Here is a 13,598-nt window from a genome sequence, read left to right on the forward strand (position 1 = left end):
CAAACAAGATAATCCATGTTGCTATTTCACGCACAAATGGTTGACTGTTGCTCAGTAATAATTGAAATGGCTCAGGTAATACAACACGACTAGAATATGACCAAGTGACTATTTTCAGGATATTATACATTGTCCGTCAACTGTTAAGAGGAAAGCTAGATTTAAAACCGGGAAAGCATCTTTGTCATTTTAGATTTGAGCTATATCGGGTAGAAATGTCCAAAATTATTACTTTTTAGCATTCAAGTTCAAAAGTAACCGGTTGACGAGCCTAAAACACATTGCTTCATGCCACATTTCCAGCTTGTGGATTTGATGCTTTTGATGCTTTTGTGTGACTGCATTATGATCAAGTAGGGCAGGGATTTTCAACTGATTATGAACCAGGGACCACCACCCTGACTGAGAATCAACCTGGGGACGACTGTATTATGTATTATTATATTGGTTATACTGTATGGGCACATTTCCTGATAAAGTGACTCAACCAGTCAATCCCGTACAGTGTGTGGGGCGTACACTTTCCCATACAAGTCAACTGTGGTCTGTGGAAGTTCTTGACATCCAACTTTCCAGTAAATGACAACATTGACGTGTCAGTTACAGTCACCTATTTGTGCAAATAAAGGCACTTGTCACAGCGTCGGAGCCCACAGTGTGCGAGCGTCTCCGAGCGTATACTACTCGCCGCTCGGCACCTGCCCAAGTTTGGGTTGGATGTGCATGTTTTTGTACTTTTTTCGTGTAACATTGACGTGTCAATGTGTCATCATACATCACCAGGTCAGTTCTCAACTTTGCATGGTCAGGGTGAGGGACCACATACAATGCCTTCACGGACCACCAGTGGTCCACGGACCACCTGTTGAAAACCTCTGAAGTAGGGTATTCATTTTCAAAAAACATATGGAGGTTTCTGTCTGACAGCGGCGATTATATAGCAAACATAGGTTTTTCAGAAAACTGTTAGGGTTTAGAAGACATTTTTGTAGAATCGGCCCCAGGTCTTAACCCATTGACACCTGGTGCAACGTATACGTTCTACCCTTGATGCCGGCGCGCTCTCTGTGTCTCATCAGCTATTGCTATACATGTAGCAACATAACTATTTAAAAAAAAATCATCAGAATTTGAAGGTTTTCAGAAACCTTAGGTCTAGGGATGTCAGGGGTTAACCGGTTAGCCGACCGTTAAGAAACATCCGGATATTTTTATCAGCTTTAACGGTTAATTTGCATAATAATAAATACGTGTTCTGATCTTAAATCCCTTTATTTTAGATCGTTTTTAGTAATAGTACAACATAAACATTACAGAGACTGTACTTGTCACTGTACAATACTTTAAAACAGTTGTCATGTTGCACACATGCCTAAAATTGTTCTTATTTGCACCGCCCAGCTTAATTGTCACACTCCAGGCTGCATGAACAGCGCTCTGGCTCGGTTTTCTGCCCCCTCAATATCCCAAAGTTCTCTGTTGTACTTCTGGCTAGTTGGCTACAAGGGTAGCTTTGCGGACTTGCGGTAGTCGAAATGTAAGCGAGTGACAGCGAGACGAGATGAACACATGTCGACCGTATAAATGCAGAGACCTACTTGGCATTATTAATTCCATTATTGGCCATTTGGCCTGGACGGAGAACGTTTACAGCCGCTGCCGCTTCCTCCTCCTCTCCGTCTCCCCACACTGGGCACTGGCACGGCTTACGGCTATCAAGTTAGCCATGTGCTATCGATGTTTGAGGGATTTCTCGTCAGCGAAAAGTCAACAAACAGAACACGGTGACATGCTTGCTGATCTTCCTTAATAATAAAAAAAGGCTTAGCCCATGCGTCCAGTGGCTTTATAGGTAGCTCAGATCTGGACTGGATTTATTTATGTTTTGGACTAGAACTGGCGGACCTCTGTACTGTAGACGCGCATATGCATGCATCATGCAGATGCGATGCATTGTTTATTGATGATTAAGCCTACAACAATTTATTTATATTGTTAAATGTTGCTTTTTTGTTTGTCTTTTAAAAAAGGAGCATAAATAAATGTATACCATTCGTCTACCAACTTTAATTATGTAGCCTATACATGCATATTACATTTGGGGTAGCCTATTAAAAAAAAGAAAAAAATCAACCACTATCCGTTAATGACCCGGTTAAATCCTGGTCTATTGGACGAGGGGATGTTCAGGCACTGTCAGACAGGCTGACGCGGGGACAGGGTGTTGTCGCCCGCAGAGGAAGAGCCCTCCAAAGGAGGGAAGCGGAGGGGTCGAGAGAGGGCCCTGGCAGACAATGGACGGCCAGCCAGGACAGGGAGGCCAGCGTTGAAAACGAGAACCCCAGTTCCTGTTTCTCGCTGTGTAGTCCGAATAAACTCCCCCGGCACTTTCGTCTGCTCCCCGCTGGCTTACCTCCTCTTTTAAAAGAAAGAGTGAACTTGTTGGTCGCATAAACAATTATCCAGTCCATTTTTTTTGTTTTGTTTTGTCAGTCTTTTGTCAGTCTTTTTTCTTCTTTCTGATTTACTGGCATGTGATGCAATAGCGCTTCCGTTGATCTCAGCATCCTCTTCTCAGGAAACGCGCAGGAAAGAGCGTTTGACGTGGAGAGAGAGAGGGGAGAGAGGGAAGAATTTCCAGTGCACAATGAGTTCATTTTCCTTCTCCATTTTGAAAGGCTTCTTCCAAGTAGCTTGTGGCTTAGGCTAGCGCATGGCGTGCGTGAATGCACACGTCACACACACACACACACACACACACAATGTTGTAGGTGGTGTTTAGGCCGTAGGTGGAGGGATGTGTGGCGACAGAGAAAGACAGAATTGTCCTTCCTCTGCTACGTAGGTACAGTTAGCGGAACCAAACTCTCTGACTAAGTATTGGCATCAAAATGTACTTAAAGTACCAAAAGTAGAAAGTACTCCTTATGCATAATTAATGTCCCATTTCACAACTTTTCAAATCTTTTGAGAATGGCAGATCTACAAGCTCACAATGTGACACATTATGAGCGTGTAGTTCGGCTATTTTCAAATGGCTGAAATGTATAGGGCTGAAGTGGTTAAAGGGGGTGTCAGTGATTTCAGTAAAAAACCCTTAGGTTTCGTTTTTGCCTTGGGACACAAGCTTTCATCCAATCAGGATAGAGAACAAAAACGAAACCTAAGGTTTTTTGACCCCCAGGGGTTAACTGGGACAGGGAGGAACTCCTTATATGTTCAGCACACTCTATAGTAGAGAGGATTATCACAACAAAACAAAAAAATAAGTGATATTTGAATTAAGTGAAATCACTGACTCTACCTTTAATGTATCCTCAACCTGTTCCACAGGTTGAGGATATATCCTCAACTTGTGTTTCTGCTATCGTCATATTTGTATTTTACACACTGCCAACTTGGTGCGAAATTCTCCTTTGCATCATCCAGTCATGCAGTAGACCACTTCCTGTCCGTACTCACTGTAAACTCACTCATTTTCATTTGTAGGGAGTGAATTCCATAGATTTAGCAGTTTGACAAATGCTGTGACTGTTGAGCTTTCAGTGTTTTCCTTTGTCATACTTATTTTTATTTTCTCTATGTGCTTGGCTGTGCCCTAAGGCCGCGTTTCTTCACCCTAAGGTGCCATGGCACCCCCGGGTGCCATGGAGGGTGACTTGACACAATTAAGTCCAGAGGTAATATTTGGAATTTATCAATGTCACTTTGGCTTAACAACTTTGTCCTTCTATTAGTACTAGTAAGACGCCCTGAGGGCGCGAAGTGACTTCGCATCCCCCTGGGTGACGGCAGATGCAGACTGCTGGGCGAGCGCTGGCGCTTTGGCATTCGGGGTCAGATCAACATATGGAAGGACTTCTGTACTGGCCATATACAGTATGGAGCGTGTCTTGAGTGTACAGGGTTTGATGAGGTCATATCAACATATGGAATGTCAGAACAGGAAGGACGGGTGGGGAAGTATCAACATATGGAATTTCAGAACAGGTCAGCTACATATATGGAGATCTAAGGGTTTGAGGTCAGATGTAGAGTTGCTGGCTGGCTCCATATACGTATGCAGATCTAGGTGATGATCCAGTCTTCTCCATTTATGATTATCCAGCGTTGAATGAGGTCAGTGTCGTGATCTTCATATATATATATATATATATATATATATAGATGGCCATATATGGTGGCATGACGTGTCACGAGGCGTGACCATATATTGAGGCATGATGTCATGAGGCGTGACCATATATGGAGGTGTGATGTCACGAGGCGTGACCATATATGGAGGCTTAACTAACACAATGATATGCAGGTTTTGGTGGTAAATGCGACCTACAGTCGCAATAACAGACCTAAGTCACACTTTACTTGGTGCTTTCCGTTTCAGCCTACAGTACACCAAGTCTATTCACCGTAAATAGCAGATCTATCTACACGTTGTGACACGTTGTGAGCTTGTGGATTGGCTATTTTTGGCGACCCCCCCCAGAATAGGGATGCTGTGTTTTCAAGTGGTTAAACTGAAAAACATCTCTTTTCAATCTGTCCTAAAGGAAACAAATATTCTCTCAAGTTTTCCTCGTGACTCACTGTATCTTAAAGGAAAGATTCACATATTTACTTAGCATAATATGACCTGAGGTTCTAAAAATTAACAATGTCATTCAGAGGTGCTTTGGATGATACATTTATTTATAGGGGTGACTTGAGGCAAAAATGTTTGAGAACCACTACCCAAAGGTACACCAGAAGTTTAAGCTTTGAAAGTGAGCTTGGTTTGTTGGTTTCAGGATAATAGGACAAGCAACTTTGGCGTATTTGCAGTATCTTGCTTAATCTCCCCATTGACTTATATTTCATGGTCAGACAGGTCTCAAAGTCACACTTTTAGCACACAAATAATGACAGCAAAGTGGATCTATTATGCCAATGTATACATTACATAACCCGGTTCAGCGGGTTAACTTAACTGTCTTTATTTTACCTATTTTAATTCGGGAGAAGATCCGGAACGTATGCGTCTGTCTTGTTTGCGTTCATTTGTGTGCTAAAAGTCAGAGGTCACCTGTTTCACCATGCAGTTTTAAGTCAATGAGTATATTCATTTAACATAACTCATCAACACATAATCTATCTACGATTGATTACAGTTCACTGATCAGTAATGGCACTTGATCCAAAACATCTGTTGGCTGGCTGGGGACCCCAGAGAAACGTTTGCTGTTTCTTCATAACTTGGGAGTGTGTAACCCTATCCCAACGGGGTAGAGGTTCTCACCCCTCAAATATTAAGTAAGAGCAAGATGGCCGACTTCGATAAGGAATGCAAATCCTCCATTCGCCTCTGTTAACATTGGCTTACTGTATGTTTTAGCAGCCGAGCCAATGTAGCAGTTTGGAGTTCCATGCTTGCTTAATGCAAAGCGTTCATTTGACTGCGTCAGGAAGCATCGAGTCAATTCCAGCGATGGCACGTGCGATAATAGCAGCACTCTTGATGTCACCTGACCAGGAAGCCCAAGTTTAGATGTATCCAATTTAAGCTAAAAGAGGTTGTTTTCATGCGGAGCTCACCTCTGAACTTTTGTTTGGAGCTAACTAGGTCATTTCATTTCCAACTGTGCTGCATGTATCCGGGAGCTTGCACCTGCACCTTCTAACTCTCATTTATTTCCTTCCCCACTTGCATTCCATAGCATAATTGCCTAGTATGCCTACGTCATATTTTTAAGATTTTCAGATCCAAAAAAGAAATATAAAATCACATCTGCATAAGTCATCTATTTGACTTAGGCAATCATGAGGGGGGGAAAAAAGAATGTTGCCTATCAGAATGCTTGTTATATTCAAAAATAATTCATAAAGTCATAAAGTTGACTTTAAAATAACTTTGGCAGAACGTTTTGTAATGTAGCGTTCTGATAGGCTGAGGACATGGGAAGAAAGGTTAATTTGACCAAAATAATTACTTAGGCAATCATGCTGGGTCCTTTTTTGTTTGTTTGTTTGTTTGTTTGTTTTTTGTGTTCGATCAATCTCATTTTGGAATTTCTAACCTTTCTTTGCCCTCATCTCACATTGAAGGGTGGCTGAAATTAAGGCAAGTTGTGTTGGCAGACATCAGCTAATTCAGCTTTTATCAAAGATAGATTCTTAAAATAATAACTTTTGTAGGTTTCCTTCTCCCATCGCGTTTCATTTTATGGATCGATTTCCCGCCCAATACCTGTTTTTGTTTTTTTTGGTTCCTTTGTCTGATTTGACGTTGGCCTCTGTTAAGCAGGGATGATGGTATAACATAACTAGACGTAGCCATAGACAGCAGTCCTAACTCTATGTCTGGAGGCTGTAGTTATGCGACTAATGATAGGGTCTACCTGGAAGCACTTTGACTCTGAACTTGCAGCTCTACCATGAAATTTGCCTCGACTGTGTTGTTGAGTCACAGGCAACCTTTCAGCGAGAATTTATCTGCGGTGAAGATGATCTAGTGTGGCGTCATTACATTAGTCATGTTCTTGCTGCTCAGAAAACAAACACACACACACACACACACACACACACACACACGACACACACACACACACACACACACACACACACACACACACACACAACACACACACACGAACGACACACACTGGACACACTGTATGCACGCATCATTCTATCAGGACTGTCCCTGTGGACTACACCCTGCCTTCCTGTGTAATTTCACCAAGCTGATTTTTGATTATGCAAGCAACAGCCTTGCGAACGTAATCAGAAATAAAGAGTCGCTGCTTTCATCTGCTCTTTGTGTCTGCTATCGAAGTCTGCCTCTAGTCTTAGCTATGTCTGGTCTGCTGCTGTCGGCCTACTAGGCTACTACGTCAAATAGTTATTTGGTGACCGCCCACAGGTTTGTGCTGACAGAAATGTGATCGATGCATTTAGGTATTACCTTTAGAGATGTACCTATACCATCATCTTTACCAGTGGTTCTCAAAGTGGGGTCCAGGGACTATCTGGGTTCGTTCAGGGAGTTCCAAATGGACCCTTACAGGTGTGTGAAGCCTGACACACACCGGCTGCGTCCCCCGCGCGGCGCCGCGCGGCGCACACAGCTCCATTATTTTCAATTAACCTAACGCACACCGGCTCCGTCCGCCACGCGGAGCCGCGCCGCGCCGCCCGGCGCGCCGATAGAACACAGATTTTCCAGGCGGCGCCGCGCTGCAACGCGCCGCGCCGCAGACGGTCGCAGCCGGTGTGTGGTGGGCTTAACTCTGAAAGTGTAAAAATGAACTCTTTAGGTTCCATTTTGTCCATTATCGAAAACTAGCCTAGAGTATGTTTATGATGGCCTGTGACTGTGGTTGCTCAAGCCTTCAGTCTGTGCCATTCCAATACCACATCATTTATCACTTACCGGTAGTCGCATTTAGTAATTTTTCAGTTGTTTTATACTCTTAACATGAAGCGAGGAACGCAGGCGTTGTTGCCTGGATCAACACAGGTCTCCTCCAGGTCTGTTGAAGAGGGGCACAACAACGCAATGTAAAAAAAAGTGAAACAGAATCCAGGTATGGTTAGTCGAGGGAGTGTGCACGTAACGAGCACGCGCGCAACAAATTCCCGGGACCGCGGACTTCTCAGAGCAAAAACGCAAGTCTCATTGAAAATGAACTATAGGCACGTTTTATCGCTCCCTGTTTGCAAGGCCCTTAACTGTACTATGTGCATTATTATTTTACTGACTTGTAGCACTTTAACAATTAATAATAGCATTTTGATTAATTCCTAGATCAGCGATTCTCCAAACGTTTTATTTCAAGGACACCCATAACTCTGAGTGGTTAAATGTGTCCATTTGTTTCCATTTGTACACTCTGAGTTACAGACCTGTAATTGGAGCATTATTATATGTATTTGGAACCACCTGAAGGAACCCAGATAGTCCCTGGACCCCACTTTGAGAACCATTGTCCTAGATTTGTTTCAATTACACATTTGTATCGGAACGCCGGTACTCTGTATCGACCGATACGCCAAGTTATGGGTATCAGAATGGTATCGTTACATCTAGTTATTAATTCAACTTTTAAAATGTAAAAATGGACCCTCTGGATTTTGCTGAGTCTACTCTTGGAAAGTGTGCAGCCCTGGTGTTGTCACTGTGCTATCTACAGTATGCATGTACTGTATGTGTTTCATATGCTGGTTAACCCGCCAGGCTGCCAAGAGGGAAATTCCTGTCCAGTATGAGTATGACCACAAGCATGCTAAAGCTAGGCTTCAGGGCTCTGTAGCTCGAGGAGAGGCCAGTGGGCCTCAGTAATCCCCCTTCTATCTAGGTTGGTCACAGAGCAGAGCTGGTGTGACTAGGCACAATCCTACATAGTGTAGAATTGTGCAACTATAAGACAAACCTTTGGTCACTGTCAACACGACAAGTGTCATTTTGTGTGTGTGTGTGTGTGTGTGTGTGTGTGTGTGTGTGTGTGTGTGTGTGTGTGTGTGTGTGTGTGTGTGTGTGTGTGTGTGTGTGTGTGTGTGTGTGTGTGTGTGTGTGTGTGTGTGTGTGTGTGTGTGTGGCAAGCTGGCCCTGCTCAAGAAATCCAGCCGACGTTTATATATTTCACCTCTTTCATCGTCTGACATTTGGACAAAGAGCAAAAAGACAAACTAGTCCTTTGCTAAACCGCTGTTGATGCAGTGTTGATAAATATGCCCTTTGCATAATCAACTCAGTCGTGTTAACGCGGAGCTGGGAGGGTAAAGAAGAGGGAACGAAACAGGAGAGAGATTAAGGACCGGGTGGAGAACGTGTGAGACAGGAGACAGAGCAATGGAAGGAGGGAGAGAGTGTTGGCAGTAGGAAAGGGGAGAGCTGCGGTGCGGGGCCAGAGCCGCTCAGGCTGGTGGAGAGATGTCAGGGCAACCGAGGTGATTAACACAATGGGATTAGTGCCACAGAAATGTGACTGGCCCCTTTTTGCCTGCAAAGTCAGAGGTGAGGCAGCTAGTTCACTCACAGCTGGACTGGAGTGCAGAGGAGCTAGCTAGATTGTTAGCAAGCAACAAGAAGGAGGGATATGTAATTACAGTACGAGCTGTCAGTGGGTTCTTGGCTGTTTCGCGATACAGTTGAGTGAATGTTCCAGTACTTTAGTAACATCGTAAACACACTTTTTCCCCCTTCGTTTTCTGCAAAAACAACTCGCACTATTTGGCATAATAGTTCACTGAGCCTACCTAAACAGAATTTATGTCGTCTCTGATTCCTGTTTCCCTAAAGGTGTATGATACTGGCCGTACCAGACGAATATTTGCCACATTGTGGCATAAATGAGGAAGATATTTTCGTTGTGAGAGTCTTCAGTTGAACAGTGCAATATTGATGCTATTCATATCTCAGGATGTTGTAGCACGTAGACTCAGGGCCCTATCTTTCCCCTTATCCCTAAACTTCTTTGCCATTTTCTACTATTTTGGAAAACATTTTAATATAGTTCAAATAGCCAAATCTACAAGCTCAAAATGTGTCGATAGATCGGCTAGTTAAATTATTTTAAAATGTTTTTAAAAATAGTAAAATATGGCTAATAAGTTTAGAAATGACTGAGGTAAGGCGGCGTGCAAGATTTGTCCCATGAACTTGAACACACTGAATTTGTGAAAAGTCATTATTTCACATTGCATTGTGACATTTTAGCTGGCCAAACTCATGCACCCTAGCTTTGCACACTGTGGCTGTCTAGATGTCTGCATGATGTTAAAAAATAAATATATAGTAGTTTGAAGTAGTTTATCCTTTCAGGTTTTTTTACCTTGTTCATAGGCCTATGTCAGGAAACGTTTTAATCTCATTCAATATCCTTTCCACCCCTGAGCATGATGTAAGAGCCAAATAGCCAACGTGTGCATATGGTCTATTGCCGTTTCATTTCTTTAGACGCTCGACCTAATCCCCAGGAATGCTTTGGGAAGGCGTGGGGGTTAAAGGCCTCTAGGTACTGTAATGTGGTGAGTGATAATAAGGTCGACTCTACTCGCCCACTCAACCCTCCCTGTATTTCAACACAACCTCTAATGCTTATTATTGCTGCCTGCTATATTCAAAGGTCTTTTTTTTTGTGTGTGTGTGTGTGTGTGTGTGTGTGTGGTATAATAGCGTGATGATGAGAGTTGTTTCACAACAGTGTACAGATGGCACAAGTCAAGCAATAAAGGCTGACATTCGTGCAATGTGCTTAGGAGTAGTATTGGCACCGATTTTCTTCTGACTTTCCTCCGATATCGGCCTGTTTACTCACTACTTTACTGTAGCTTTGATATCGATACATGTTGCAGATGCCAGAAAAAAACATTTGTACCAGCCCTTACGCCTTAGTTATTACTGAGCTTTTGGCCAGTATAGGTGAGGCTATCTTTCCATGTACAGTATGCAGTGTCAGGCATTTTTATTTTTGTCCTTTACTAATAAAACATGTTTAAGCTATGGACCAACACTGGTGAGCTGAGCAGCCTTATTGTCACATCATCACAGGCTTACAGAAGTATATAAAAAACAAAAAAGTCGGTGAAATTTGATTGTTAATTCCAAAGAAAGAAAGAAATGCTGTATGTCTTGCCCATGAACTAAATAGTTCCATGAACTAAATAGTTCATAGGGCTAAATTGCTTTATTTTATTCAATAGTATAAAATCTTTGTGTACAGCTTCATCAGGGCTTGTGTCTTCTTTTTATAACAAAGACCTTTTTAATACCCCAAAAAAATGAAATTAAAAAAAAAAGACCATTACTGCATCAAAAGTAATCAACAAACTGGTAAGATTTTGGCCAGATTGGTCAAATACCGGTAAAAGAGGCAGAAATTGTGAAAATAGACGATTTACCAGCTCATTACACCTCACGTTGCAAGCTTGTAGATCTGCTATTTTCACAAATTCAATATTTATGTGTATAATGCCTCAACTCCTACAATTCCAAGTGCTTGTCGGGGAGGGGGGTCCCCAGTTCAAATATGATTATTTTGTGGGGTCACAGCCTGAAAAAGTTGAGAACCACTGGTCTAGTGCATTGAAACGGGGATAGACGCCCGCATTCTCGGCTGTAAACTCTCTCCATTCTCTGGCTGTAAAAGCAACATGACGAACACACTGTCCCTCTGTGGTTTTTCTCTCTAGGAATCGGAAAGGTGAAGAGCAGAAAGGCGGGGATGAGGGAGACGGCCTCCAATGCTGACGCGGACATGTACGCGGACAACGGCGAGCGGCTGTACGACCTCAACCTGCCCGCCCTGGTCAAGTTCAGCTACACTGCAGAGCGCGAGGACGAGCTGTCGCTGGTGAAAGGCACGCGGGTGGTGGTGATGGAGAAGTGCAGTGACGGCTGGTGGCGCGGCAGCTACAGCGGCCGGTGCGGCTGGTTCCCCTCCAACTACGTCACGGAGGACATGGACGGGACGGCGGGGGGTGGCGTGGGCGGAATGGGCGACCCGGCGGGCTCACTAACGGAGAAGCTGTTCACGGTGGCGAACAGTGCAGCGAACGGCCAGCGGGTGCTGCACACGGTGCAGGCGCTCTATCCGTTCAACTCGGGCAACGACGAGGAGCTGAACTTTGAGAAGGGCGAGGTGATGGACGTTGTGGAGAAGCCCGAGAACGACCCCGAGTGGTGGAAGTGCCGCAAGGCGGACGGACAGCTGGGCTTGGTGCCCAAGAACTACGTCACGGTGATGGACTCCACCTCCACCGCCAACAATCCCTTGGCGGCGCCCGCCGGGCCGCCCACGCCCGACTGTGACTACATCTCGCCGTCGACCGTCGGGCGCTTCGCGGGGAAGGAGTGGTACTACGGCAAGGTGACGCGCCACCAGGCCGAGGTGGCCCTCAACCAGCGAGGCTCCGAGGGAGACTTCCTCATCCGTGACAGCGAGTCATCGGTCAGTACCAGTAGCCAACGCAATGTCATGTCCGGTTATTTATTGATTGATTTTAGATTAGAGTAAAATCAACGCTCATGCAGTGCATATGTACTGTACCATCTGTTTACCTTGTGTGCCTCTAACAATTGCTTTAATTATTAACTTGAAGGCTAATGTTCAACTTTTTCCTCTCTCCTCCCTCACTGTGTTGCAGCCAAACGACTTCTCCATCTCCCTGAAAGCGCAGGGCAAGAACAAGCATTTCAAAGTGCAGCTGAAGGAAAGCCTCTACTGCATCGGACAGCGCAAGTTCAACTCTATGGAGGAGCTGGTGGAACACTACAAAAAGGCCCCCATCTTCACCAGTGAGCAGGGGGACAAACTGTATCTGATCAAGGCGCTTGCCTCCTCCTGATCTCTCTCACTTACAGACATAAGACACTCACACACATGTGCGTGCGCGCACGCACGCGCACACACACACACACACACACACACACACACACACACACACACACACACACACACACACACACATTAACTTGTGCACACAAACTACACACACAAGGACACACACTAACATTCAAAACTCAAAACACCTGAAGACTTTATATCAGGACGTATGTGCTGGAAATTGTGAGCATTCCAAGAGGAGACCGGGGAGAAAGTAAACCGAGAGAGAAAGAGAAACGGATGGAGGGAGATAAAAGACTTTGGACTCCCGAGAGAGTGGACTACAGACCTCTTAGGTCGGCCGTTCTAAGATATCCAGATGTGTTTAGGTCATAGGCAATGCCATGTATTTCCACCTTGACACCTATTCGATCTACATTTAGTTTTCTTTTTTTGTTGTTGTTGATAATATATATTCTTTTTAACAGTTTCTTTTTAAAAAATGTGATGATTTGATTTTTAACTCTATCCCGCACTCGACAACAACAGAATGAAGCGTCTTCAGATGATGGACGTCTGCAAATACAGAGTTTAGCCTGAAGTTCTTTACATTTCAACTCATTTTTTTGTGTTTGTCTGTCTTAACTCATTCTTCATAAAATGCTATGGTGTGGACACAATATTCCACAGCTTTTGCTAACTGCTAATCATGAATAAAAATAAGTGACCAAAGTATATTTATTGGAAGAATTTATTTGTTCACTCTGCGGTGGATTTGCGTTTGACGATGATCCAATGATTACAGGTGAGAAATATGATTCTGTGTATGATGTCTTCCGAAACCATGTCGTTTATGTCGTACAGTATGTCGTTTTTTCATGATTTTCAATTGAAATTGAAATTTTGAAAAAACACACACAAAATGACACTTGTCGTGAATTAGAGGATAAAGCTCACATGTTACCCAAATAGTTGAATACACAAAAGCTAAGGCACTGGTGTCGTACTTCTGGTTTACCGGAACGGGGTTCAACTCCCTGCAGTGCCCTGCTCAATGTGTTGTATTTACCGGAAAAATTGAGTGTTGCGGAGGATGAGAAACATTAGCAAATTACGGAGTGTTGCGGAGGATGAGAAACATTAGCAAATTGCGGAGTGTTGTGTGTTGAGTGTGTCCTCAAAAATGATGAAAAACGGCGTGCCATAGTATGCCGTACGATATGGGCTATAGCCCACGGTCCGCAATTTCCGCAATTTCCCCAATTTCTGCAATTTCCGCAATTTCGCAATTTTCCA

General features: G+C 43.8%; 1 protein-coding gene and 1 long non-coding RNA gene across 3 annotated transcripts in view; one reads left to right on the forward strand and one right to left on the reverse strand.

The window, feature by feature from the left end:
• The window catches only part of LOC308336136 (SH2/SH3 adapter protein Nck1-like), a 40,024-nt gene extending 26,987 nt beyond the window's left edge, over positions 1–13,037 (forward strand). For both annotated transcript variants that reach the window (XM_080793393.1, XM_080793394.1), the window contains 2 exons: positions 11,170–11,927; positions 12,124–13,037. In XM_080793393.1, the coding sequence (XP_080649519.1) occupies positions 11,170–11,927; positions 12,124–12,324 (959 nt within the window). In that variant the 3' untranslated portion in view covers positions 12,325–13,037. The remainder of the gene's footprint in view (positions 1–11,169; positions 11,928–12,123) is intronic.
• Positions 1–13,598, reverse strand: part of LOC308336388 — a 668,236-nt gene that overhangs the window by 125,542 nt on the left and 529,096 nt on the right. The gene's annotated exons all lie outside the window — the stretch shown is intronic.

This window comes from Protomyctophum bolini (genome assembly GCF_963924005.1).
Source record: "Protomyctophum bolini genome assembly, chromosome: 21".
NCBI lineage: Eukaryota > Metazoa > Chordata > Actinopteri > Myctophiformes > Myctophidae > Protomyctophum > Protomyctophum bolini.